The 27,259-nt window shown below is 32.7% G+C and overlaps 10 protein-coding genes and 1 non-coding gene across 11 annotated transcripts; 3 read left to right on the top strand and 8 right to left on the bottom strand.

Moving 5' to 3' along the window:
* Nucleotides 1-812: 812 nt before the first annotated feature.
* Nucleotides 813-1,676, bottom strand: TBLA0D05340 (uncharacterized protein; the record flags this gene model as incomplete). The annotated part of the gene is made up of 1 exon (XM_004180498.1): nucleotides 813-1,676. One exon carries the CDS (start codon nucleotides 1,674-1,676, stop codon nucleotides 813-815), a length of 864 nt encoding a protein of 287 aa, XP_004180546.1.
* A 2,694-nt stretch (nucleotides 1,677-4,370) lies between these two features.
* Nucleotides 4,371-8,852, top strand: NET1 (Net1p; the record flags this gene model as incomplete). The annotated part of the gene is made up of 1 exon (XM_004180497.1): nucleotides 4,371-8,852. The coding sequence occupies one exon, from the start codon at nucleotides 4,371-4,373 to the stop codon at nucleotides 8,850-8,852; it is 4,482 nt and encodes a 1,493-aa protein (XP_004180545.1).
* Nucleotides 8,853-10,052: 1,200 nt separating this feature from the next.
* On the bottom strand, nucleotides 10,053-11,582 carry TBLA0D05310 (AEC family transporter; the record flags this gene model as incomplete). The annotated part of the gene is made up of 1 exon (XM_004180496.1): nucleotides 10,053-11,582. One exon carries the CDS (start codon nucleotides 11,580-11,582, stop codon nucleotides 10,053-10,055), a length of 1,530 nt encoding a protein of 509 aa, XP_004180544.1.
* Nucleotides 11,583-12,197: 615 nt separating this feature from the next.
* TBLA0D05300 (uncharacterized protein) lies at nucleotides 12,198-12,869 on the bottom strand (the record flags this gene model as incomplete). The annotated part of the gene is made up of 1 exon (XM_004180495.1): nucleotides 12,198-12,869. The coding sequence occupies one exon, from the start codon at nucleotides 12,867-12,869 to the stop codon at nucleotides 12,198-12,200; it is 672 nt and encodes a 223-aa protein (XP_004180543.1).
* Nucleotides 12,870-13,210: 341 nt separating this feature from the next.
* PSF2 (DNA replication protein PSF2) lies at nucleotides 13,211-13,903 on the bottom strand (the record flags this gene model as incomplete). The annotated part of the gene is made up of 1 exon (XM_004180494.1): nucleotides 13,211-13,903. One exon carries the CDS (start codon nucleotides 13,901-13,903, stop codon nucleotides 13,211-13,213), a length of 693 nt encoding a protein of 230 aa, XP_004180542.1.
* Nucleotides 13,904-15,447: 1,544 nt separating this feature from the next.
* TBLA0Dtrna1C lies at nucleotides 15,448-15,519 on the top strand. The gene has a single exon. It is a non-coding gene; the product is annotated as a tRNA-Cys (tRNA).
* An 806-nt stretch (nucleotides 15,520-16,325) lies between these two features.
* Nucleotides 16,326-18,077, bottom strand: UTP18 (Utp18p; the record flags this gene model as incomplete). The annotated part of the gene is made up of 1 exon (XM_004180493.1): nucleotides 16,326-18,077. The coding sequence occupies one exon, from the start codon at nucleotides 18,075-18,077 to the stop codon at nucleotides 16,326-16,328; it is 1,752 nt and encodes a 583-aa protein (XP_004180541.1).
* Nucleotides 18,078-18,879: 802 nt separating this feature from the next.
* On the bottom strand, nucleotides 18,880-19,800 carry TBLA0D05270 (uncharacterized protein; the record flags this gene model as incomplete). Its single annotated transcript, XM_004180492.1, has 1 exon — nucleotides 18,880-19,800. One exon carries the CDS (start codon nucleotides 19,798-19,800, stop codon nucleotides 18,880-18,882), a length of 921 nt encoding a protein of 306 aa, XP_004180540.1.
* A 1,425-nt stretch (nucleotides 19,801-21,225) lies between these two features.
* TBLA0D05260 (uncharacterized protein) lies at nucleotides 21,226-22,143 on the bottom strand (the record flags this gene model as incomplete). The annotated part of the gene is made up of 1 exon (XM_004180491.1): nucleotides 21,226-22,143. The coding sequence occupies one exon, from the start codon at nucleotides 22,141-22,143 to the stop codon at nucleotides 21,226-21,228; it is 918 nt and encodes a 305-aa protein (XP_004180539.1).
* Nucleotides 22,144-23,704: 1,561 nt separating this feature from the next.
* Nucleotides 23,705-24,226, bottom strand: TBLA0D05255 (uncharacterized protein; the record flags this gene model as incomplete). The annotated part of the gene is made up of 1 exon (XM_004180490.1): nucleotides 23,705-24,226. The coding sequence occupies one exon, from the start codon at nucleotides 24,224-24,226 to the stop codon at nucleotides 23,705-23,707; it is 522 nt and encodes a 173-aa protein (XP_004180538.1).
* A 1,705-nt stretch (nucleotides 24,227-25,931) lies between these two features.
* TSC10 (3-dehydrosphinganine reductase) lies at nucleotides 25,932-27,110 on the top strand (the record flags this gene model as incomplete). Its single annotated transcript, XM_004180489.1, has 1 exon — nucleotides 25,932-27,110. The coding sequence occupies one exon, from the start codon at nucleotides 25,932-25,934 to the stop codon at nucleotides 27,108-27,110; it is 1,179 nt and encodes a 392-aa protein (XP_004180537.1).
* Between the last annotated feature and the right edge of the window lie 149 nt (nucleotides 27,111-27,259).

Genomic DNA, 27,259 nt, shown 5'->3' with positions numbered 1-27,259 from the left:
CTAGTATTTTACAAGAATATTAATTGTTGTTTGCGTTACGGCCAGAAATGGACCAAGTTGGTAGTATTCTCTGTATAGAAGAAATGCTTGAAATGCCTCTTTACTTTATATAGATGGTTTCCTATATATATATATATATTATTGAGGGGGTTTCCTTGGTGAAAATGTGTCTTGTCGAGTGGGTTGAATCGAAAAAGAGATTGCTTGGACCTGAGAAACGTTCGGGAAACCGTACGGTAACGCGTAAAAAAAGAAAAAAAAAATTACAAAAAGACAAAAAGACGAAAATCCGGAGGGTAATTTGCTCATCGGGGCATCGGGTTCCTGTTTTTGTTTGATCTAGAAATAGATGAGGAATGATCTCGAAAAAGATCTGATGTGGCTGAAAAAAGAAGTGGGCGAGTGAAAAAGGAGAATAGTGATTAAAAACGGAGAAAAACGACTCAAAGCGGAGTGCTTGGTTTTGTTGCGCGTTTGACCTCATTAGGAGAGACCCTTTAAATTACTTTTCCTGGTAAAATCACGAAAATGAAAATGGACAAAGGAAAAAAAGGAGAAAGGTAAATAGAATAAATATTAAAAAAAAAAGTAGATCTGAGTAAACAAGATATACAGTATGAGAAAAAAAAAGATAAAGATGAACCGAGTAAATATAAGTCAAGTAAATAAAAGTAAATATAAGTAAAAAATATAGAAGGTAAAGAAGATAAAGGGGGGAAAGGGCAAATGAATAAGTGTCATTTAGGAAGGTAATACACAATTGAGGTTGGTAACGAAGTTAAAAATAGTTTTATTTTTCTAGTGTCAATAAATCAATTCAAAGGCATGATGTTCTCAGAAAACTCACCAATGACATTACCTGGAGCTTGATAAGAGCAAATGACGTATTGGCCCCATTCGTTGTTACAGTTCTTGATACCACAACCGACCAAAGTAGAGCCCTTCCAGATCAATTGAGTGAAATGACCAGTGGCAGAGGAGTATTGAGGGTTAGAGTAATCGTAGTTGGTACCTTCATCGTACCAAGCATCAACGGAACCGGTTGGAGTGTAACCTAAAGCCAAGTTTTCACCGTATGGGCCACCCGAATGGACCAAGTTACCGGAACAATCGTATTTGTCGGCGTAGTTTTGTGCATACTGAGCTAATTCTTGACTCCAAGTTAAAGAGCCAGTGTCAACATGTAAAGCTCTCTTCTTGTTGGTTTCATCCAAGATTTGTTGAGCCCAGTCTTCCAAATTACTGGAAGCAGCAGCAGCAGCAGTGGAAGGAGCTGGAGCAGAAGAAGTAGCTTGTTTTTGAATGTTGGAAGTAACTGGAGTAGTTTGAACTGGAGCTGGTGTAGAAGTAGTGGTTGGTTCAACAGCAGCTGGAGTAGTAGTAGGAGCTACAGTGGCAGAGTCGACTTTTTGAGAAGCAACGATAGTGACAGCAGCGACTTGAGTGACGACGTTGGTGTTTTGAGTCTCTACGTTTTGGTTTTCGACAGCTTGTAAAGTGGCAGTTGGGACAGCACCGACAGTGGTGTAGGTAGTCTTGAATTCACCGTTTTCTTGGTAAACCAAACCTTCAACAGTGACCATTTGAGTTTGATGGACGTGTTGAGTGACGGTGACGACGGCTGGGGCTGCAATGGCAGTAGAGGCCAACAAGGACAAAGTAGTAGCAAATTTCATAATTTTTTTTCTTGAAGTAAAAGCAAATGAGTGTGTAGGATTTAAAATAAAAACAAACGACAGTTTACTAAACGGTAAGGAATGTGTAGTGTATTATCGTAGGGAAAATAGGGTTATAATATGATTTATTTATCTTTTGAACGACTAGTAAGGGATAGTTAACAAACACGTAATTTTTTTTTAAAAAGGAGCGATTGTAGATTGTTATTTTTGGATATACTAGAGGCAATGAATAATAAAAAGTATTATAGAGAGATCTTAGTCACGAAGTAATACAGTTGGGTATATTTAGTTGATTTGATAGCAAACTGGAGCAGTTACAATATAGTTAAAGCCTGGTTATGATTAGAATGAAGAATGGAAAGAAAGAAAAGAGGTAATAGATAGAAGGGAAAATGTAATTGGAAAAGAGATAGTATTGGGGAAAAAAGATGGAATTATATATAAACGAAATCTCTAACAATTGTGATGCCCAGCCGAAAATTAAAAGTGGAATAGAATTAAGAAAAAGAAAAGAGGCAAAGAGCACAGGCGAAAAGGCAGTCGTAATGGTAATATCAATAGAAGATACAGCATAGAAATGAGATAAATAAACGACACCATGACAAAAAAAATATGGAAAAGTGTGTGCAACTACACAAGAATAATGACTGAGCTAATTACGAAAGATATCAAAACACATATGTATATCCAACACCCAAAAGAGGTAGTTTATGGATAAACAGCTGGCAGTCGCGAAAACACAGACAGACCAGCACGAAACGGGCACTGCCAGTTTTAATTTTATTTTTTTTCAATTTTATTCAATTCTGTTTCTTTGCAGCAGATTCTTATGCAAATTCGCGGTAGTTCCCAATACAGCAATCAGATAAACACCGTTTCCGAGGTCTTGTCAGAAATTGCATTAGCACGCGTCGTTGGGCTGGCCAGCCAGCCATGGACGCGTTGCCTTTCTGGGTCACGGGTGTTGTGGGCGGATCGGGGAAACTCGTGCGGTATCGGAATGCCGCGCCGGAGTTTTTCTGCTGTGTTGTGCGGGGTGTCTGAAGCCCGCTAGATGTGTGCCTAAATGTGGGAGGAAATGCCGAATACGGAAGCCTAATTGGGTAAGAGGAACGAGCTCCTAATTGGGAAGTGTGATTGCCGGGATAACAGACACAAACTACAAGCGAGAGAGAGAAAAAAAAGAAATGGTGATACCAGAAGAGTAATCGTGATTGCGATTGCTGTTTTCCTAACTAGGTAATTCGTGCCTGCAACGCGGCAATCTAAAAACAGACTCGTTTGGGACTGGTAATTATCCATATATGGTAACCAAGCCGCAAACGACAGGTGACGTAAGGCATGCCCGAAAGAGGTCGTGTGTTACCATAGTAGGAAAAGTCATACTTGTTGGAATGCCATAGCATACAGAATAGACAGGTTGTATATCTTCTTTTTTCTACTCTTTGCCTTCTTACCCTACATTCTCGGTCCGCATGCGGAGGCAATTTCCGAAGCGTGAATTAGACTGCCCGGAGAATTTCGATACGTAATTTTGACACGTATGTTTTCCACGGAACGAAACCGGACATGAAACGAAGCAAAACCGGGTGAAACGGGGTGAAACCGGGGAGAAGTGGATCAAATGGAGCAAAATCGACTAAAAGGGAGAGGAATCCGAGTATGAAACACCGACTGAAACAGCCCGGGCCAATATGCTTAATCTAATTCTAGATCAAATACAGTCCCGTGCCAAGAAAATTTGCCAATCCCTGTGAAAAAGCCCCCGCCACAAAGAGACCTTTTGTGTATGTGTATGTGCATGTGTGGGTGTGGGTGTATGGGTGTCACGTGAATGACACAAACATGTTGGAGACTGCTAATCAGATCACTTTTGTCCGAATATCTTATCTCTATGCATAACAATCTATTATTCGATATTGTAATGTGCTATATTGTATATTGTAATGCATTACACTATAGTATAGCATACAATAGTACAGCACATAAAGTCTATTTCTTTTGGAAAGGATAATCGTCCTATATTATTAAGCGATGCTTATTAAGATGGGCTTATCAAGATAAGCCAGGTATGATGAGCTTCTTACGTAAATGCACTTGCAAGATGTATTATTATTGTCTATTGAACTACGTGTGTATATTTATGTAACGACAAGATAATCGGGCTATAGACGTGGAAATCACTCTAAAAACTGTTATCTTGGAAAACAAGCACCTGGCTGGAACTTCATTAAATCGAATACTTTTCATTACTTTTTTTTGTCTTTTCGAAATGATCTTGTACTGAAGCAAATCCCATTCTTTTTGAACATAGACTTTCACTAGTTGCTTATCTTTCATATTTTCAACTTCCATTTTTCATTTTTCATTTTTCATTTTTCATTTTTCAACTTTCATTTCTCGCTATTCGCCTCTTCTCTGATTTTCCCCATTTTCAAATCATTCCATACGAAAATCTTTGGCCGTCGTGTTTTTCTTCTTTTCGCGATGTGTTATTTTTTTTTTTTTCAATTCCATTTGATAAATTTTCCTAATTATCACTACTTTGTTTAAATAAATAATAATTAAATATTCAAATAATAACAATCACAATAAAAACATAAAAGATACACTAATTCATATACACTTGCACTGCGCATTCCCGCCTACCCCTACCCCTACCCCTACCCCTTGATAGACCACACCATCTCCATGTACAAATTACAGATCCTCCTAATACCTCCCAGTGCCCTCAATTCGTTCCATTCCACAAATGATCTATCTCAATTCAACTCCTTTAGATCCCTCTCTCCAAATGTCATCTCTTCCAATAATGAAAACTCTTTGTTCAACAGTGGCAACTCCATTCCAAAACAAAGCATGAATATACCAAACAATAACAATAACAATGCTCACTCCAGCAATCCACAATCTATGGAAAATCCTTACTACAGTAACATTTCTCCAAATAATTCTTTAAATTATTCAATCTCTTCATACCAAACAAACCCGAACTTCTACTTGAATAAGCCCAAGATCAAGAAATTCTTGCATTTTACAAAACCAACAAACACATTATCAGACTTGTATTTGGAAATCATTGCTAAATTCAATAAATTATACCCAAACTACGCTTCGGATTTGGAAATCGTCTCTTTGCAAGATATAAACAATTGTGATTTGGATCCAGATTTCCAAATTAAAGATATTTTTAATTTCAATAATATCGTCAAAGTCATTTTGAAAAATGATATCCAATTCGATGATATCACTCCTTTCAATTATACAGCCGCATCAAAGAGACAAAAATTAAATAATGGTAAACCACAGCCTTTACCAATGACCAATTTAAATACAAATACACTCTCTACCACTACCTCTACAAACACAATTGCAAACTCTTCTGGTGTCTTGCGGATTGCTAAAAAGAGACCTTCAAATTCAATTACAAGATTAACCCCTTCAATCAATGGCACAATGAGAATCTCCACACCATTAGCTCATCAAATTTATCCTCCCTCAAATGCAAATAATTTAACAAATAATTCAGATGAAGAAATTGGTGATGAAGATGAATTGGAATTGGCTGATAGATCCATCCTATTACCCCCAAATCAACCTCAATCTCCTCCAATTAGAATTAGTTCGGGCATTGATAGTTCCAAAAAAATTAAATCAAGCATTGAAGATGACACTATTTCAAGAGCAGGCATTGTAGATCCAGACAAATCAAAACAAGAACGTTTATTGTCGGGAACTCCAATAATAACTACAATGACTCCAAATAGAGTCACTTTATCTGGTCCAAGAGTTGTTTCCGAACATAATACTTCAAATAATATCACAAGTAATAATATCACAAGTAATAATGTCACAAGTAATAATATCACAAATAATAAAAACGGTTATATGGAAACTTCCAAAAGGAAAAGTATATTCAGTTACGATAATAATAATAATAATACAAACAATTCAATTATTATAAATCCAAGGCCCACTCCTTCAAAAGAACAAACTGCAAATTCAAGAGTCACTTCTGGTATGTTATCTGTTCCTGAACCAAAAATTTCTGAAGTGGAAAAGGAATTGAATGAAGGTCCTTCAAGTCCCTCCTCTATCTTACCTAAAAAGGCAAATAGAATTCCCATGAAAAAACCATTTATTGATTCCAATGATTCTTCTTTGAGTGATTCTTCCAATGATTTATTAGACTCTATTAGTAACTCAAATTCAAATTCAAATTCAAACTCAAACTCATCAACAAAATCTAAAAAAAATATTGCCCAACGTCAAATTTCTATTGCTGATGATACTGGTTCTCCAGTAAGAAATAGTCCATCAAATAAAAATGATTCGAATTTCCATTTAGCTGAATTACCAAAGTCAAATAATAATAATAATAATAATAATAATAATAATAATAATATTTCCAAAGATTCACAAGGATCCATATCAAATAATACTTCAAATATCTTACCAAATTCTCCAGCTCCTCAAAGAAAAATTTCAATTGAAAAAAAAATTCAAAATAAATCATATAATGAAAACATTCAAGGTTTAAACTTGGTTTCCATTAGAATTGAAAAATTCTCGGATGATGAAGATGATGATATTCCATTAGGTTCTGAAAATAAAATTGAATTTAACGATATATTAAATGATGCTAAATTAGAGGCTCGAAAATTAATTCTAAGTCCATCATCCAAAATTACTGAAAAGGAAATGGCTATAAAAATTAAACAAAATGAAAAAGTTGCTTTAAAGAATAAAAATGTAAGTTCCATGACAAAGGATAAAGATGGTGATATTGAAATGAAAGATATCTCTCCTAAGGATACTTCTACTAAGGATTCTTCCACTAAAGTTACACCTGCTAAAGTTATACCTGCTAAAGTTATACCTGCTAAAGATATTCAACTGAAGGATATTCTATCTAAAGAAACTCAGATTAGAGATACCCGTGCGAATGATACTCAAGTTAAAAGTCTTTCTGAAAAGGTTGTTCAAGATGACGTTAAAGACAAGAATATTAAAGATTCATATCAAGACTTAGATGAAATCTCAAAGAATACTGAGCATGATACAGAAGAAGAAGAAAAGGAAGATGATGAAGATGAAGATGATGCAAATGATACAGTGCATATAAATCAATCATTATTTGAAAAAAAATCAATGCCTCTTTCCTCAAATACAAGTTTCCAAAAGGAAGATCTATTAAAATTAGTTGATGGAGATTCTATTAATGTAAAATCACTAACAAAAAATGATCAACATAAAAAGCATAAAAGGCCTTATACTACTGTTTTAAACTCGGGAATTGATAATTCAAAGCCTGATCCAAGAAATATTCTACCAGAACGTACTGTAAGAAATGCCGCAAAACGTGCTGCTCAATTGCTTTCAAAAAATACTATTTCACGATCTAATATAAGCATCTCAGATTCCACATCTGAAGAAGATGACGATGATGATAACACTGAGGATGATAGAAATGATGATGATGACGATAACGATGATTCAGATTCTAGTAGTGGTGTAGAGACTGCAGACTCTTCAGATGAAGAAGTAATAACTGTGAATGGTAAATTATCTCAGAAAGTCTTAAAGGTCCATCCTTTAAAAGAAGCTGTTGTCACAAAGAAAAATTCAATTTCAGAAGAGAATAAATCTTCAACAACAAATTCAAAATTAATGACAAAGGAACCCATTAAACCAGCTTTGAATAACCGTAAGAGATATCTTTCACCAGCATTAATAACATCTGATGACTCTTCAAGTGAAGAATCTTCAAGTGAAGAATCTTCTGAAGAAGATACAAGTGTCAGGAAAATTGAATTAAAGCCAATGGTAAAAAGTAACACAAAGGGTCGCTCGCCAACTATTGACAACAAGAAAGTTAACACTACTGAGGTTAAAAAATCTGTTCCTGAAGCAAACCCTCCTTCATCTAAGGCTCAAACTAAAAATGACGTATCTAAAGTTCCAGTTAAAAAAGCAACATCAAAAAATGTCACTAAACCTACCCCTTCAAAACCTGCGGCAAAGCCTGTAGTATCAAAATCTGACACTAAATCGGTACCTTCAAAACCTGAGTCAAAACCTGAGTCAAAACCTGAGCCAAAATCGGTAGCATCAAAAAATGTCACTAAGCCTCTACTTTCAAAGCCAGAGGCAAAAGCCGAGGCAAAACCTGTAACATCAAAATCTGTGCCTGTGTCTGTACCAGTGACTCCAGTAACTAAACCTACTTCATCTAAACCTACTCTATCTAAATCTACTTCATCTAAAAATGAAACGAAAACTGTAGAAATTAAAAAAACAATTCAACCTACTAAAATAGAAGGAAAGCCATATTTGAGACTTGGCAGTTCAGAAAAATTGAAGGATTTAAAGGCTAAATTTACTAGTGCTTCAAATGCATCTACTAAAAAAATTGTAGCAGAAAGAATTCAAAAATCAACGAGTGATTCGGAATCTAATGATTCTGACGACTCCGGTGACTCTGACGAATCCGATGATTCTGATGATTCTGATGAAACTACTTCCGATGAAGATGATTCAGACGACTCTGAAGCTGACGATAGTGATAGATCAATTAAATTAAGAAGAGTTGTGGATACTCCGAAGGGTAACTTCCCAGTTCCATCTAAGAAATCAAGTTCAAGTAGTTTCGATAAAATTGAACATGTGCCACAGTCCACTCAACGCATAGCAGCAAATACTTCAAAAGAAACTATGACTGCTAAAACACCAAATTCATCAGCTTTGAATAAAAAGACTAATGAAAATAAAAATGTTAAACCATTAACTACCAATGGTTTACCAAGAAAAATGCTTCCGTCATTAAGTTCGCTTTCTGATTTAGCTTCAAGAGGTGTTCCAGAAGTTCGTGAAAAGAGTAAATCTAGTCAGCAAATGTTAAAGCCAGTTTCATCTAAAATTGAAGATTCATCAGAAGATTCATCAGATTCTAGTGATGACGATGATGATGATAGTACTGATGATAATAAATCTAATGATGATTCTGATGATACTGATAGTGGATCAGATGATGACAGTAGTGATGATGACTCCTCAGATGATGAAAGTTCTAGAAATTTCATTAGCGCTAAAACAGCTAATGCTGCCCTTGGTAAGAAAAGGAAACCTTCCGGTGGATTTGCGTCTTTGATAAAAGATTCCAAAAAAAAATAAATCTATGCACCATTCTAATTTTCCAACATTTATTTGAAGGATAACAGTTTTTATTTATTTCAATATTTAACCTTTTTGTAAATTTTTAATGTATTATATAGTAATTTATCACTAAAAAGTTGATTAATCAAAGTTATGTACTCTTTAAGGGATATTTTTAAATTGAATGACTTTATTTTTGACGAATATATATTTTCTTTTGATAAGCTTAGTGTCAAATTATAATTTGAAGTATAAACTTTTAAATTTTATAAATAATGTGTATAGTAACTAATTATAAAAAATTCCAAAAAAATACAAGATAAAGAAATATTTACTTTTTTGAAGAAAAAAAGTAAAATTATGGTATACAACTAAATTATTATGACTGCAGGCTATTTAACTTGTTATAAACATTATTTCCAGGATAGAAGCAAGATATAAAAACTTTTTAATGGCCGATTCTAAGAATAATAATTCTAATGTTCAACACAAAACTAATCAAGCTAATCTTTTATAATAACTATTCTGCAATTGTATGTATTATTTAATTTTACCCCACAAATCAAAATTGGTTTACCTTGTAAATAAATTTTCAATATTTTTAAAACGATCACCGTATGTCATTATAAGAATATTTAGGGGTGCAGAAAAATTAAACCTACAATGTTAATTTATATATATATATATATATGTATTATGAATTGTATTTAAATATATTTCTTATTATTGAAAAAAAATAAAAATTACAAAAAAGTTAAAAGTTTATGTAATATAAATAAAATTTGTCAAAAATGTCAGTTAAAATTGAAATTGAAAACTATAGAGAAGAAAATTTTGATTCTAATAAATTAGTGGTTAAAAAATGGATGTTTTGGGTATTATTAACTACAGTAAGTTTGATACAATTATATATTTCTAACACTGAGTAGTAAGTATTCAGCTTTTTATACTAATGAATAATATTTTAATAAAAAAAAGTTTTTACTTAGAATGGTAAAAAACTAAAAAAATAATAAAAGAATATATATATATATAAATTTGAAAAAAAGTAAAAATTTTACTATAGTTTAATGTAATAAAAGAAAAAAGAATGTCAACAAAGAAAGAAATGAAAATAAATGCGAATAGAAATCAAAGTATATAAAATTGACATATTATTAGGGTAAAAATAAAAAAAGAGAACGTTGATAATAAGGAATAGAGAAAGTTATTTTAAAATCAATTTGGATTGGCCCATTGTAAGACATAAATGGCTGAAGAAACCACAATGATACTTACAGGTAAAGTTAAAACGACATAACTCCAAGTTAAAATAGACGCCATTTCAGCTTCAAAAAATTCATTCAATTGAGTAATTTGAGTCAATTGAATGGCTGGAGGTGAAACAGTTAATAAAAACCCTACTACTAAGAAAATTGGATCATCTAAAATACTTGTTTGAATATATTTGACAGCAATGGTAATGATAGGTAATAAAAATAAAGAAGGTAAAACCATTCTACCGATAATAGAACCAATGACCATTTTATTATGATTTGGAGTTGGCTTAAAAGCTTCACTATCTGGATAAATATTGGAACCTAATACAATTAAAATCATTGGGATTGAAACTTCACCTAATTGAGTGACAGCTGCACCAAAAGTAGAATTTAAAAACCCACCATTATAGAACATTTCTTCTTGTAAAGGTTTAATGGCGGCGACGACAATGGCAAAAATCATGGAATATAATGGAGGATTCAAATATGAAATGACTTTATTAATTAAATTAATAATTGAAAAGTATATTTTTTGCATAAAAGTATTTGCTTGATACAATTCGTTTTGATGAGAACTTAATAAATATACATTGGAATCTGGTGTTGCACTTTTATTTGAACTTGAGCTTTTTAAAGTACTAATATTTGAATTAACTGTTAAGAGACGATTAATATTTGTTGAAGAAGTATTATTCACAGTCAATAATTGAGGATCTGCTTCTTCATCACTAAATGGTTGATGATGGTCGTGATATCTTTGAATTTCACTATTGATTGTATTTGCTGTAGAGTTCGAATTTACAAATGCATGATCACTTGCATTATTATTATTACCATTATTGTTACTTGAATCTTGAATTGAGGGTAAATTTTCAGACGAAATTCTACCATCTTCTGTTAATAAAGTGATTTGACTTTGAGGCATATTTTGTAAATTAGTACCAGACCATCTTAATAAAGAATTATAACCCCAACTCCATCTTAACATTTGGCCAAATTGTTGAAAAATTAATAAGTATAAAAGACCTCTTGATGCGACATTTTCTCTATTATCATTCGGAATATCACTCCAAGTTAAATTAGGTAAAGTATAAGCCAACGATAAAGTCAACGATACTGGTAACGAATTACTATTACCAAATATCGAATTTCCTGTTACAAAATTAGTTTCATCTTTATCTAACTTTAAAAATTTAGACATTATAATACCAGAAAAATATGAGATTAAAGTAGTCAATCCAAAAAAAATCGGTATAACTATCAACTCTTTAATCTTTGCTAGGGATAACGATTTTGCCAACTTACTAAAAATCAAACATGGTGTGAATAAATCAACGTTCATTCTAGATAATGATTTTTGAGCAGTTCTAGGCAGCATACCTGTAGCTGCTGCCCAGTAACCGGAAAGAGAGATAAAGATTACCTCTAAAACAGATTCAAATACCAGGTAAGCAATATGAGAAAAGGTGAAACCTTGAGTCGAATCCATACGATATGATTTGATATAGCAATGAAAAAAAAATTATTTATATATAAATATAATAATATTATTATTTTATAGGAAATAGTTGTTTGATAATAAAAATTTTAGTGGATGAAAATAAAAAAAAAAGTCGGATTTTTATTAGATAGTTCAAACTATGTATTTATATAAGATTGAAACAGAAAAGTAAGAGATAGAATATAAGACTAATAATAATAATAATAAAAAAAAGATTATAGATATATGCAATTAGCAATGAAAAAAAAAGACCAGTTTTAAAAATACTCTTTTAAGTAACGAAAAAAGAAATTAAAAATGAGCCTCTTTAGTATAAAAAGAGGTTTAATATACGAGCTAAAATAATAAGAAATCCCGATCAAAAAAAAACACTAACAAAACAAAATACGCCTAAAACACGATATACAATATTGAATACTAATCGTAAATATTACTATTCAATATCTGATGCGAAAAATAATAATTAATAAATGCCTTGGAAAATAGATAGATATTATAGATAATAATAATAGTTTATCAAATTAAAATGAAATAAAGTTTTCAAGGTGGGAAAATTAAAAAAACAATTTCGAGGCGCAGTGTTACCACAAAAGGTTTTCTGTCCTACGAAGAATCTAATCGGAGGTTTTTCCGGGACCGTCGGCCACGCCGGTTCGAATCCTGCATGCGGCGCATTTTCTTGACATGTGACGTGTAGCTTGTGAACGGTGGAGCATAGGCGGCTAACGCATTGCCTGGATGGTTATGGATCACAGATGAAACTTGTGGCTGGATGCCAGGATAGTGAGGCTCATGATCGTCTTGTGTATATCCTGTAGGCATTAGACGCGAGTTGCGTATTCTAAACATGCCTCGTTTCTTTTGTGACATTTCATCTTGTAGGACCATGCCTTTCTTTTGGTAGGACAGGCTATTGCTGTGGTTACCAAGGATCCTGGACATGTCCCATTTTGACACGTCTGCCTCCTCGTCGAGGTCCACAGAGGCAATCTCTTGTGAAGACGGTTCTCGCTGCGGCTGGTCGGACGGGTGTGTGGAAATGTTGACATTAGTCATATTAGAAACTAATTCCTCCGTCGAAGACTCTATTTCACAATCGTGGTCGATTGGTACTTGTATTGGACATAAATCCTGGCTAGTGCTGACTGGACTAGGAAGAGTGATTTCGACATATTCGTGATTGATTTTAGGTGAAAGTATTATTTCAATAGGTGATCGTGGAGGCTTGACTTTCTTAAAATGTACCAAAGAGTACAATTTTGACACAATATTCATGACTCAATAACCTTCCTTTATTTTTTTTTTAAAATCTAACTGTTGTTATTTGAATATCTTGAAGCAATTTGGTATGATTTTTTATAAGAAGAAAAAACAAAAAATGTATAGAAAGCAAAATCAAAGTAAAAAAAAATAGAAGATAAATGTAGGTGTTTAACTGTCCAACGTCCATTTATATATTATTGATACCCTTATTTTATTTGTTATATTTTGTTTTTTTCTTCAAATTGTGTCACAAAACAATTGTGACACAATCGTAGGATATAGTGGAAAATCGTTCGCTTTCAAAAAAACAAAAGACACTTGCCACAGACACAGTGTTTAGGGTACCTACCGCATTATACACCAGCTTCAACATATCTATCATCGCCATAGTTATCAATATCTTGATCCTCATTGGCTGAACCAGAATGAGCAGCTGCGTGCATATCTCTCAATTTATCCATTACTCCAATAATAAAAGGTCTTAATTCATTGATTTCCAAGACACTCAGATTATCTAGTTGTAAATGCGATTCGTTCAAGTATTGTAACCCTTTCAATACTTTAGATTGACGGATTTCTCTTAAATCTTGGACCCTACTACGTAATTCATGAACAGGATCATGGAAGTCATCTGCTGCTTTATTAAATAGCAGTTGGGCTAATACTAACCAATTCCAAGGCATCTCACTGAATCGATCTAAATGGGTTTGTTCATATTGAATTTTACGATCTAATTCTTTAACTGTCAACCATGCCGGTGCTATTATACTACATTTGGCTTGTTGTTTTAAAATTAATGCCACCCATAGAGTCACTTGTGTAGATTTCATTGCAACCATATTATTTAACGATGTATCATCCATAGTAATTAACTTCCATTTCATATCTTGTTTAGCGGTATTACTATCGAACTCATCATATTGACGATTTGCACGTACCATTTGACGCGTAGTTATACGCGGGAAGATTCTTATTGGCTCGTTCTCAACCAAAAATTGGATTTCTTCTGGAGAAAATGTTTCATTTAAATGATTTGGTAATGACATGTATGTAGGATAGTCTCAATTTAGTTGCTTCTCGAGTTTAGGCCAATGTTCTTATTTTTTTTCCAAGTTAATTAATTTTTCAAGCTTTTAAAAGGTGACGCGTAAGGAATTTAAGCTCTTTTATGAACTTCGGACAGATCATAGAAGCTAAATAAGAAAAAAACTAAAAAAAATATACTAATTCACTGTCCATAATGGTGATATTCAAATTAGTAGTTATCAGTATAATATGAAGTATAATAAACTTGATTATATTTAATTGGAGTAAAAAAATATTGTACATTATTTAAAGTAGAGTAATAAAATGCTCTTCTGTTAATTTAGAAATGAAAAGTTACGCACAATATTATTTAGTTAATTAAAGTTTGCTATTTTTGTATCACAATATTTTCTTTCAGTATGAATTTTAAAACTTGAAAATTAGTTTAACCATGAATAATGGTATAATAAAATGTAACATTTTCATTAAATACCAGAAATTAACACATATCTAATATCCTAACCAACCACCACCTCATCTATTTAAAATGCTATAAACTCTCAGATATTTTTTTTACTTAACACTTAATTAGCAACTTTTTCTTTTTGTTGCTCAGCATCATATATATCTGGTTACTTGGGATCGTCTATTTCAAGTTCTTATTTATTCCAAGGCCAGTCTAGAAGTTGTTGAACTATTTTTGCCGTAGTTCATAACTCTGAACTAACTATTAAATTAATATTATAAAATTTTTTAGGTATGATATGAGTTCGGAAACAACAAAAAATATACATTTCGACGTTATTTATTCAACAGAGTAAATAAACTTGCAACACTATAACAATTATCAAAGTTTATGACTCTTAAAACATGAAGTCAAAGAATTTATCAATTCTTAGAATATCATTGAGTTCAAAAACTATAAAGGCAATAATTAATAAATAAAAAGTATGTTCGTACTCTTTCAATATATTGTGCTAATAAGCAGATAAGACAATTAATAGAAATTGTTCTATTTCTACAAAAGTAAGATGAAAACCATCTTCTTAGTCAACTATTCGATAAAATATTTGCTAAGGAAAATTGTCTACAGAAATTAAAAACGGTAAGTCATTTAGAAAATAATTTGATAGATGTAAAGTGAAGTGTTCTCCTTATATCATATCCATAAATTTCTAAACTTGATGAAGTTATTAAATAATTAAATGAACTATATACTATGAACTATTCTGTTAAATAATAAGTAAAACTGTTGTAAGTCAGTATCGTAGTGATATACAAGTAAGATTTATCAAAATTGCATGTGGTATTACAGATAGAATGTAGATCAAAATAGCTTGGTTCTTTTATATATCCGGAATATATAGAACTATAGATAAAGGTTAGACATTGATGGGGATTAGACGAGTTTATATACAAATTGGACTGCCATGATAAGATCATGAAAACTGGACAACGTGTCTATATATTGTGGACACGTTGTTTCTAAGGTTGGACTTCAGCACATAAGTTACCTGTCTTGGTTAACATGTTAGTACTTGTTGGAACACAACAATGCGTGACAGCTCGTATGGCGCAGTGGTAGCGCAGCAGATTGCAAATCTGTTGGTCCTTAGTTCGATCCTGAGTGCGAGCTTTCATTTTTTGCATTTCGAAACCGATTATTAAGTGTCACGTGTATAAATCAGGATCACGTGATAATGGAATGAACATGTAGATTAACAAGTGAATCATGAACATAAATTCTATTTAAGAATCTAACGCTAAAAGGAATAAACTAGAAGGTTAAAGTAGAACAAAGAGGTAAGAACCAGAAAACAAAAAGGACGAAATACAAAAGATGGAAGTGTATAGTGAACAAATCGGAACGTAATAATAATAATATTTAACTTACATAGGCTCAGGTATATAGTTGTATAGTTTAATAAACAGTTGGTATTAAACTAGTAGCCAAAAAGATATACTACTGGGAGTAGCAAAGCTTAAAATTGTTACATTAAGAAAAATCTAGCATATCCTAGTTTACTACATTCTCTTTCACATTTTTTTTATCATTTTAATTATTATTATTATAAGTATAGAACTATGAAATTGTGAATCTTAACTCATGCAAATTAATTTTTAACAAATTCATTTTTGGCAAGAATGTCGAATGACGTGAAAAAGCGAAAAAAAAAGGATACGTGTCACATATTCATACATTAGCCTATTTATATCTTGCTAGATTTAAATATTTTACAATACTACTTCATACTATGTCACTCTAGTGAATTTGAACTTTACAAAATGTCCAATATATATAATTATGCATACAGTTATAACATTTCCTAGTATTTCAAAGGGTAAAGCTGATGCAGCCTCATTTTTGTGTAAACGAATAAAAATACAAAAGGATTAATGCAATATGAAAATAAAAAGATTCTATAAACATATATCTATTTATTAGTTATAATCATTCAATCTCCATAATCTGACCTTGGCTTGTTCATTACCTACTGCTATCATTTCACCACGTGGTGAAAATGCTACACTGGTAACTTTACCCAATGGAGTCCCACTTGTTGGCCAATTAGAATATACAGTACATGATGGTAAGTGGACTAATCTTAATATATCTCTAGCAGATTTTGAAGCCATACATAACAGTTGACCATCAGGAGAGAAGACTAAATGCGATATAGGCCTGGTTATTTGACCCAAAGTAGCAGCTGGGGTGGGGTTTTCTGAATCTTTTGTTGCGTTTCTATCATATATCGTAACATAACCACTTTCACTACCAAGTGCTAACCATCTGTTAGGCTTGATTTTCCCCGATGTTACTGGGAATAAGTTATTTGAATTTGTACCACCACCGACTTGAATTGTTGTAATACCGACACCTCCTTGATCTTTCCATCTCTTTAGTACTTTACCATTACTTGATAAATCAAACTCCCAAATTTCACCGTACGTATTTGTTGATATCAGAATAGTTTTGAATTTATTTTTAGATAAAGGTCTATAATCAACACAAAAATCAGCTATAGTGCCTTCAATTTTACAACCCATTAACCATACACCAGTAGTTAAATGTAAGATATTTACCCAACCAGTATTACCTTGTAGTAAAATGATACCGTGTGCTTGATTAATTTGGAAATTATAAAAGTGTGCAACTTTAAACTTTTCAAAAGATTTTTGTGTTTGTTCATGACCATACAATCTTGAGAATTTCTCAATCTTGACCACTGAATTATTATGACTATTGTTACCAGGTAACGATGCAGATAAATCCCACGAATGCATAAAAGGCTTTCTACCACCTGTTAAAATTTTTTGTTCACTATTAGCTGAAGATAATGAGACATAGAATGTACATGTTTGAATTGGAGTCCCCTTTAAATGAACACTTGTTACCAGATTATTTGATTTACCATCTATATGATATAATCTTAAAGTTTTATCATAACCACCAGTCAATAGTATTGGCTTTGTTGGATGGAAGGATAATGATTGAATACCCGAACGTGATGCGTGTGAAATATTTGCATCTTTCAAACGTACGATATTCAGAATTTTTGATTTCAATAGTTTCGAAGCTGAAACATCTTTATAATTGTACGATAATTGTAAAATTTTTGATAAAGCTGCCGTGTCACCATCAATGACATCATCATGATCTTGAGCATTTTCAACTTCATCGCCAGAAGATTTATCATCATCATTTGCCCAATCTGGACGAGGATATATTCTTTCAAATTGTTCTCTTAGACGATTAATATAAGTAGTACCTGAAACAATAGTTCTAGTATAAGATGTTCTTAATTTTTTAGTCTTATTTGACGAGGTTAAAGGAACATTTAACCTTTCATCGTCAGAGTCCACCCAAGCTACGTCATCATCAGCTTCATCATCTTCTTCACTATCTATATCCATTGCCTCATCATCCTCTGTGCTTTTAATTGTAGCTTCATCATTTTCCATACCATCATCAACAAAAAATAATTGGTCATCATTAATGTTAGCTTGTTCATTTTCATCTTCAGAATTCCATTCTTCGTCTCCTTGATTTTCATTATCTAACATATCTAGATCGAAGTTATTCAAAATATTTTGAAAGTCGCTAGTATCGCCAAATACTAACTTTGCTAATTCTATTTCTTCATTATCTGGGGGTGGAATGGGTTCGTTGTTTGTTATTGAATCAGTTGCCATACTTACTTAGGTAATTAGAAGTCCTGTTATTTTTATCGACCTATAAGGGTGGAATATGCTCTCGATATCGTTAGATCTAGCTAAAATTTACTTTATATCTAACTAAATATTTTCATAAAAAATAAATATTTTGCGATGAGATGAGACGTCGGCTAAATTTTTAATTTTCTTATTGAGGATTGGAAAATTTTAAAATTTTTCACGTGATTACAACCCAACGTTAATTTAAAATGAACCCAGATTAAATAGTTATTAACCCTAAATGATCTAAAATCTATTTGCAGTTCTCCTTTTACACTAATTATTCCGTAAGCTATTTCTGTTATAGAACAATTAACTTAAAGATTTACTATTGGAAAACAAGTCACTCGTTGAACCAAGGAGTACATTCTTGCAGGGGAAAATAATTGAAAAACATGACTTAGATAAGCTTCATTGATTTTGATTATCACCTCCTAGCCTTATTATTGAAGCCAGATGCCTAGGTTAATAAATATTGAAAAAGTTGATCTAAATAAGGCCTACTTAGCTCTTATATTTGAAATAAAATCAAAGATGAATAATATTACTACTATTATCCCAAAAAACTATGAATTGACAAAAGTTATTAGTCTTTAGAACATTAAATGATAATAGCTAGCAAGCATTAACAAATTTGGAGGAAAATAAAAGCCATTTCTGAACTATTTACGTCATTATAAAGTCATTATAAAAAAAATATATTTGAGACATAATTGGATCATGAAACAAGGACATTAAGGGAAGATGATAAAAAGTTTCCATTAGAATCTGCCAATTGATTTTATTCGGTTAAACCTAAACGCTTGGCATGATATTTAGCATGATTTGGAATTTCTGTGGCAATCAAGTAAGAACCATGGTCGAAACCTTCCATGAATTGATAAATAATCTTACCTTGCCAAGGAGTACCCTTTGCGTATTCCACAAGTCTGTCTGAATGCAATTCAGTTTCAATAATAGGGTCTGTGGTACCTTGGGTAACCAAAATACTGTGACCTTTGACATTTTCCTCAGTAAACTTTTTGTCTTTAATCAAATAACAAGGGTCCCATTCAAAACCTTCCACTTCTGGGTTCTTTAAATAAGTATGTAGACCCATGTGACCAGCCTTGGAATCTTCTGAAGTTGGATTAGTTAATGGTGCGATGGCAGAACAACTTTTGTAGTGAGGGAAAGTTTTCAAGTACCCCATCAATGAACCCATACCACCCATTGAATGACCAATGATACTAACATTTTCCAAGAAATCGACACGAACTGGTGAGATCTTATTGAAATAAGTAGTCAATTCATTTGGCATTTCCTTATGGACATAATCAAACATATTATAATATTTGGCGAATGGTTCTTTCGAAGCATTGATATAATAACCACCACTTTGACCTAATTCAAAAATATCCTTAAAGTCAGGGACTTCTTCACCTCTTGGTGAGGTATCAGGGAAAACAACAGCAAATCCGTAGATATCAGCTTGCCATTGAATGAATGAAGTTTCAGGAGCATGATTTTGATCAGCTGAAAGACCATCTAAGAAATAGATAGTTGGAATTGGCTTCTCTTTAGTCTTTTCAGCGGCATTTGGTGCGTAATATTGCTTTGGCAAATACACATTCAAGACCATTCTACAGTTATTGACCTTTGAATCATGAGCTAAAGAGATCAAAATACCTTGGGCACAGTTAACTCTATGTGTTTCTTCCATAATGATGTCGCTTTTAAAAATTTTTTTTATTGATGCTATTGATTGGTTATTTGAATACTATTCAAAACGTACCGTTGCTGATGTTTTTATATTTCTAACTGAAGAAAAGAAAGATGAAATAGTATCATCAATTTGGTTGATAATTCAATGCTTTTTATACAAGAGTTTTTTATTCAAGACGTGTTAGCTAACAATGTGGAGACAAATAGAATGCACGTATGAAGCATTACTGACCCCAAATGTGTGTTAAACTATTGTGCAGTATGTGCTTTTTTTTTACTTTTTTTTCATGTGGGGAATAATCATTACGTATAGCTGTCCGGCGATTTATTTCCACGGGTGTATTAGATCGCGTATCGGTTTATACAAATTTGTTTTATTAGTGGGGGCTTTTTAGGTTTCGATCGGCTAATAGAGTTTGTTGGATTTCCTGCCTGTATAAACTGTAGTCCCGGAAGGTAGATGAAATGACAGAATACCTTCTAATGAAAAAAAATGCCTGCTAATGATAAAAATACCCTATCATATTATACATATGTAAGGTTGCTAGTATCTTACAACACGTGCGATTGCCTTCGGACATAACGCAAGCCATAAAATTATCAGCCGTGTTTCAAAGCAAATAAGGGAAGATCGAAAATGAACTGCCAAGCTGGGAACAATAAACCTGGGGTAAAAGCATTCAAAGGAAAACTGTATACGAGAAAAACGATATACGTTGGCCCTATTGTAATTTTATTTCTAGTCTGGCAGTATACATATGTATATGTTGAAGGGTTCAGGCAATTGCTATCAGCCTAACGTATTTACCTTATTTACTTGGTAAAAATAAAGGCTACATTGAAATATCATTCCCCAATGTCCCCGCACTTCGACTTTTTAAGTTTACAACTGCGTATACTGGTTATTTTCGCGTAGTTGTAGTTTACTACCTACTTAGTACTATTTCTTATCAATCAGTAGCAATACTTCTTGATACCAAGATTTCGAGTATGCATAAAATTTCATATCTCTGCATATCTTGAAAATTCTTTGTTTCCCTAATGTCATTAGAACAAAATGAGTGTATATCTTCCCAAGTGACTTTGTAAGATAACCATAATAGACTGAAGAGAAAGGTAAGCAAGCTACTTGGAGAATTTATTACTTCAATTGCGTAGCATTGTTTAATATTTTTTTCACATTTCTAGACGCCATTTATTTTACTATTCAATAATTATAACCACTCAAACTTACTTGGCGGCTAATCAATTTTTTTGAAATTTCGGGGGATTTGTAAAACTCAGACCCTTCACACAATAATACTATACCAGTAGTTTTTTTTAAATAAAATAAAAGAAAATATTTATGTAGAATATATAAAAAGTATAAACGATAATGTCAAGCATTTTTTATGAAACTCAAGTAGTACTTCTCCTTTTATAGTTATAAAAGTCCCAAGTGTTTTGCGTGAAACTTTGCATGATTTCCAATCTCTGTAGCAATCAAATAGGATTGATGATCGAACCCTTTAATCAATTGAACGGTGATTTTCCCTTCCCAAACAGTACCTTTTGTAAATTCTAAGATTCTTTGGGAATGTAATTCAGTATCGTACAAGTGATCCTTTGTTCCTACAGTAATCAAAACTTGTTTACCGTCTACATCTTGTGCAGTAAGAGTTGTTGATTTAATCAGTTCACAAGGATCATATGCTGCAGATTCCGATTCAGGATCTTTCAAATAAGTCTTAAAACTTATTTGACCAGCATTTGAATCAGAAGAAGTTGGATTAACTACAGGTGCAAAAGCAGAACAACTTTTATAGCGGGGAAACAATTTGAAATAACCTGTTAAAGAGCCCAACCCACCCATGGAGTGACCAATAATACTAACATTTTTCAAAAAATCAACACGGACTGGTGATACCTTATCGAAATATGTGGTAAGTTCTGCAGGTAGTTCTTTATGGACATAATCAAACATCTGATAATTCTTAACGAATGGTTCAGCAGTAGCATTCAAATAGAAACCAGCACTTTGTCCAACTACTTCGATATCTGGAACATCTGGGACATCCGGACCTCTAGGAGAAGTATCAGGGAAAACAACAGCAAATCCATAGGTATCTGCTTGCCATTGAATGAATGATCTTTCAGTCGCATAATTTTGATTTGCCGAGACCCCTACCAAAAAGTAGATAGTTGGAATTGGTTTTTCCTTAGTCAAGTCAGCGGCATTTGGCGTATAATATTGCTTTGGCAAATACACATTCAAGGCCATTCTACAGTTATTGACCTTTGAATCATGAGCTAAAGAGATCAAAATACCTTGGGCACAGTTAACTCTATGTGTTTCTTCCATTATGATGTTGCTTATTTTTAGTGGTGTTGATGCTTCGTTTTTTTTGAATGTATAAAAACCTATCAGTATTGATATTTTTTAACCATCTAATTGAAGTTAAGAAAAATGAAGAATTATATTCAATTTGATTGATAATTCAATGATTCTTTATATATGAATTTTTCATTGAAAATGTGCTAACTGATAATATATAGATAAATATAATGTTCATGTAATGCAGACTAGATTTCAAAAAAAAAGGGTAAAAAGAGGGGTAAATGATAAATTATTATTCAGTATCTACATGTATCCTTTAATGTGGAGAAGTTTATTTCGTGTAACTACTTAATAAACCATATCTACCAGTGTATTAAACTGCACGACGGTATATAGTAACTGTTTTCATTATTAGTAGTAGAGGTTTTTTAGATATCGGCCGACCAATATTAGCCCTTGGATTGCCTGATTACATAAACTGTATTCCCGGAAGGTACATGAAAGATATCACACTAGATGATAACTTTATTCTATTCTATGGATGTAAGATTACCAGGAAACAGTCCTAAGGCTCGTATATTTTTCTTCAGATATAACACAAGACGTCAGATTACTCATCGTATTTCGAATCGGATAAGGGAACTTTGAGAAGAATTTCTAAGTTAGGAGCTATAACCATGGGGCTCAATTGTTCAAAGGCAAATAATTTACGAAAAAAACAACTGTAGCTAATGATATTTTATTTTAAGCGTGATAGTGCGCATACGTAATGACTTTAGGCACTTGTAATATTTTTAACATACTAACCTTGTTTAATTAAAAAAAAAGAGTAGTAGACGGAAGAGAAAGTGTACTGCTTAAAATATATATTACCTAAACAGAATGAAAATATGCAACATTTTCTTTAACCTTTCTAGATATCTTTAATTTTTTTGATGAAAGGTTAGAAGTAATATGTCGAAGTAATCTTTTTGAGCTTGTTTTTTATGGATCGAAAACTTTTCCGAAATGGATAACTGATATGGCGGCTAATTAATCTTTGGATAGCCCAGACGATTTGTAAAACGCAGATCTCTCTTATCTCAATGCTATAGTAATAGTTATTATTTCAAAAAAAAATAATAAAAATATTTATGCAGAATATATATATACGAAGAATAAATAGTATTATCAAGAAAAAAAAATTGTGTAGAATAAATAAATATACGAAGAATAAAGAATAGTATCAAAGATATTTTTAAAAAATTGCAAGCAGCACTCTTTTTTATAGTTATAAAAGTCCCAAGTATTTTGCATGAAATTTTGCATGATTCCCAATCTCTGTAGCAATCAAATAGGATTGATGATCGAACCCTTTAATCAATTGAAAGGTGATTTTCCCTTCCCAAACAGTACCTTTTGCGAAATCTAAGATTCTTTGGCAATGTAGATCCGTCTCATAATATTAATCAGTTGGTCCCACAGTAATCAAAACTTGCTTACCATCGACATTTTTCGCGGTGAGAGTTGTTGATTTAACCAGTTCACAAGGATCATATGCTGCAGATTCCTATTTGGGATCTTTGAAATAAGCATTGAAGCTTATTTAAGCAATGGTTGAATCCGAGGAGCTTGGATTAACTATAGGTGCAAATGCAGAGCAACTTTTATAGCGGGGAAACAATTTGAAATAACCTGTTAAAGAGCCCAACCCACCCATGGAGTGACCAATAATACTAACATTTTTCAAAAAATCAACACGGACTGGCGATACCTTATCGAAATATGTGGTAAGTTCTGCAGGTAGTTCTTTATGGACATAATCAAACATCTGATAATTCTTAACGAATGGTTCAGCAGTAGCATTCAAATAGAAACCAGCACTTTGTCCAACTACTTCGATATCTGGAACATCTGGAACATCCGGACCTCTAGGAGAAGTATCAGGGAAAACAACAGCAAATCCATAGGCATTTGCTTGCCATTGAATGAATGATCTTTCAGCAGCATAATTTTGAGTTGTTAGGCCTCCTACTAAAAAGTTGATGGTTGGAATTGGCTTTTCCTTAGTCAAGTCAGCGGCAGTTGGTGTGTAGTATTGCTTTGGCAAATACACATTCAAGGCCATTCTACAGTTATTGACCTTTGAATCATGAGCTAAAGAGATCAAGACCCCTTTGAGCACAGTTCACCCTATGTGTTTCTGCCATGAGTAGTTAATATGATACGGATGCATCTTTCCGTGATTAGATAATGTGCTATGACTACTTTTCTTCTATGATTATTTATTACGATATTAATACATCTACATACTCCCAGGGGCTTCGTATCCACTAAATCTCACGAATTTCTATTCTAAATTCTGTTCACGTGAATATACCGGTATGAACTTGCAATGCAACTTTATACCTTAAAAGGAATAGATATATCGTAAATAGCTACACATCATATTACGTAGTGAACTGCTAATGCCGTCCATTAATCAATTAGTATTTGTTTACACACCAGCCACACACTGTACTTCGGCTTACATGAGCCTCATCTATTCTGGTATCAAATTACCATGTAAAATTTTCGACTTAATCTCATCGTTCGGCTCATAGGGTCATCATCGGCTCATCCGCTCACATTGAAATATTTACTGTAAAAGGCATCCAAAGCCGAGCACCGTAGAGAAGCTTGCCAAACCGGCTGTGCTAAAACCAGTACCACATCCAGTCAGCTATTAATAACATTGGTGGCGAGTAAATTAGTTCAGGTATTATGCAAAGGCCAGTTTACTTTAAGACAGGATTCCCAGCAGTATTGCGGGTCGGTCTGAGCTCACCCTTTCTTCTACTAGGAAAGCTAAGCAAAATGGGTAAAACAAATAATGGAAAAAGTGGTAAACATGAAAAACAAGTGAAGAATAGTGCAGAAAATGGAAAATTGAAAAAATATTGAAAAAAAAGTTGAAAAATATTTTCAAATAATGTAACGCAAATGTGCCTTAATTCTAGGTGTACATCCTTTTCACAGCATTTGTTAGAAAGTTTATTCTGTAGTGCATCGACTAATTTGAAGAAAAACTTGGTTGTGCGTGGATCCATCAATAGCTTGTGGAAAAATCGATAAACGGGTGATTGTTTCCACAGACATTTATCCAACAGCGAATTTAAAGTATCGAGAGAATAGTGGGATAATATTTTGGAATCATGGCATGCTTTTCCAAAAAGACAAACGCCCGTTGAAGCGAGAGTATTGAGTGGATTGACGGTTGGTTGATATTCCTTTTTTGAATATTGACAGGTACGTCATCTGTCTCCATTCCGTTTATTTCTCCAGCTTACTTTCTCAAAGTTTCACAATCCTTTCTCAAATGTTGCACTAGTTTCCTTGTATTTATTATCTTATTTATCGATTTCATTTTAACCCACTGCTTGTATTTCTCTCTATCACAAGAACTTATTATTATCACATCCTTATTTCTTTATTTCTGAATTTGTAACTTTACTCCTGTATTGGTATTTTTCACTACTGCATTAGACAACTACACCGAAGTTATTTATGAAAAGAAGGAAAGGGGGAAGCAGCAGGAAAAAAACACACCAAAGAAAGCATCAAATAAAAAAGTGCAAAGTGATAAATCTAAATATTTCACTTACTAAATTTACAAATTTATTAGCAAATCAATTTTAACAAATCATTTCATTTCACTCACTTAAATTATTCTATTTAAAAAAAAAAGAAAATTTTATTTTTGTTACTACTGTCAACTAGTATAATATCTATTTTCTTCTGAACACTTTCACCTAGATTAGCATAATAATAAAAAAGTAAGAGATAAATTTAACATGTCAAGAAATTCCACGTCAAACCAACGTCTACTAAATGATTTTGATATAAGTGTCCATGATGATGATGAGAGCTCCACTATCTTAGAAGCTACAAAAACAAATAATACAGATACTATTGAATTGGGCATATCTTCCAGGTCTGCCTATTCAAGAACATCAAGAGTCTTGTATATTGACCCATATGAAAAATGGGATAGATCCTTTAAATTAAATAATCAAATTGTTTTAATCACAGGTGGCTCTCAAGGTCTTGGGAAATCCTTTGCTACGAAATATTTCAAAGATGCTATCAACACTACAGTTATTATTTCCTCGAGATCAGAAAAAAAGTTAACAACTGCCTCTTTAGATATTGCCTCAAAGGCAAGAAGATCAGTGGATCCATCCAAGATTAATTTGGCTAAGATGACAAATCCAATAGACTTATCAATTCCTTCTGCCTCAAACAGATTGTTTTACATACCTTGCGACTTATCAAACTATAATAATGTTCAATCTATGTTCGATACTTTACAATTACATAACTTATTACCAACACAAGTCATTGCTTGTGCAGGTGGTTCCACTCCAAAATTATTCAAAGATCTAACTCCAACTGAATTAGAATTAGGTGTAAAGACAAATTATTTGACAGTTTTATATTTAGCACATACAGTGGCTAGGCTGTTAGACCATTGCCATTTGATTCTTTTTGCTTCAAGTACAACTTTTTTCCCATTTATTGGTTACTCACAATATGCTCCGATGAAAGTATCAGTAAAAGCTTTAGCTTCAATTCTTAGACAGGAACTACCACATTTTAGAATCTCTTGTGTTTATCCAGGTAATTTTAAAAGTGAAGGGTTTGATAACGAAGAATTGACAAAACCAAGTATTACAAAAATCATTGAAGGCCCTTCTGCTCCAATTTCTTCGGATGAATGTAGAGATAAAATCCTGAAATGGCTAAAATTAGGTTATGACGATATTACTACCGATTTAATTGGCTGGATTTTAATGTCTCTAGATTTGGGTCTAAATAAACATTCCACATCTTCCCCATTATGGGTACTGCAATTTTTATTTGGAGTGACTGCAAATCTGATCGTCGTCCCAATATATATGCTGTTTTGTAATATTCAAATTACAAAATGGTTTAAAAAACAACACGAAAATAGAATGGATCAACTATCCTAGTGCTTGCTAATGTTATCTCTCTTTCTCTTATCTTTCCTGCCTAATTTTTCTTTTTCAGTTCAGTTCAGTTCAGTTCAGTTCAGCTCTCCTATTATTTTTCCTACTTTATATTACTCGCATTACTTTTATGCATTTATTGCTATCTATTA

Source organism: Henningerozyma blattae, chromosome 4, assembly GCF_000315915.1.
Source record: "Henningerozyma blattae CBS 6284 chromosome 4, complete genome".
NCBI lineage: Eukaryota > Fungi > Ascomycota > Saccharomycetes > Saccharomycetales > Saccharomycetaceae > Henningerozyma > Henningerozyma blattae.
Note: the sequence above shows the minus strand (reverse complement) of the source record. Positions and strands in the feature narration are given on the sequence as shown.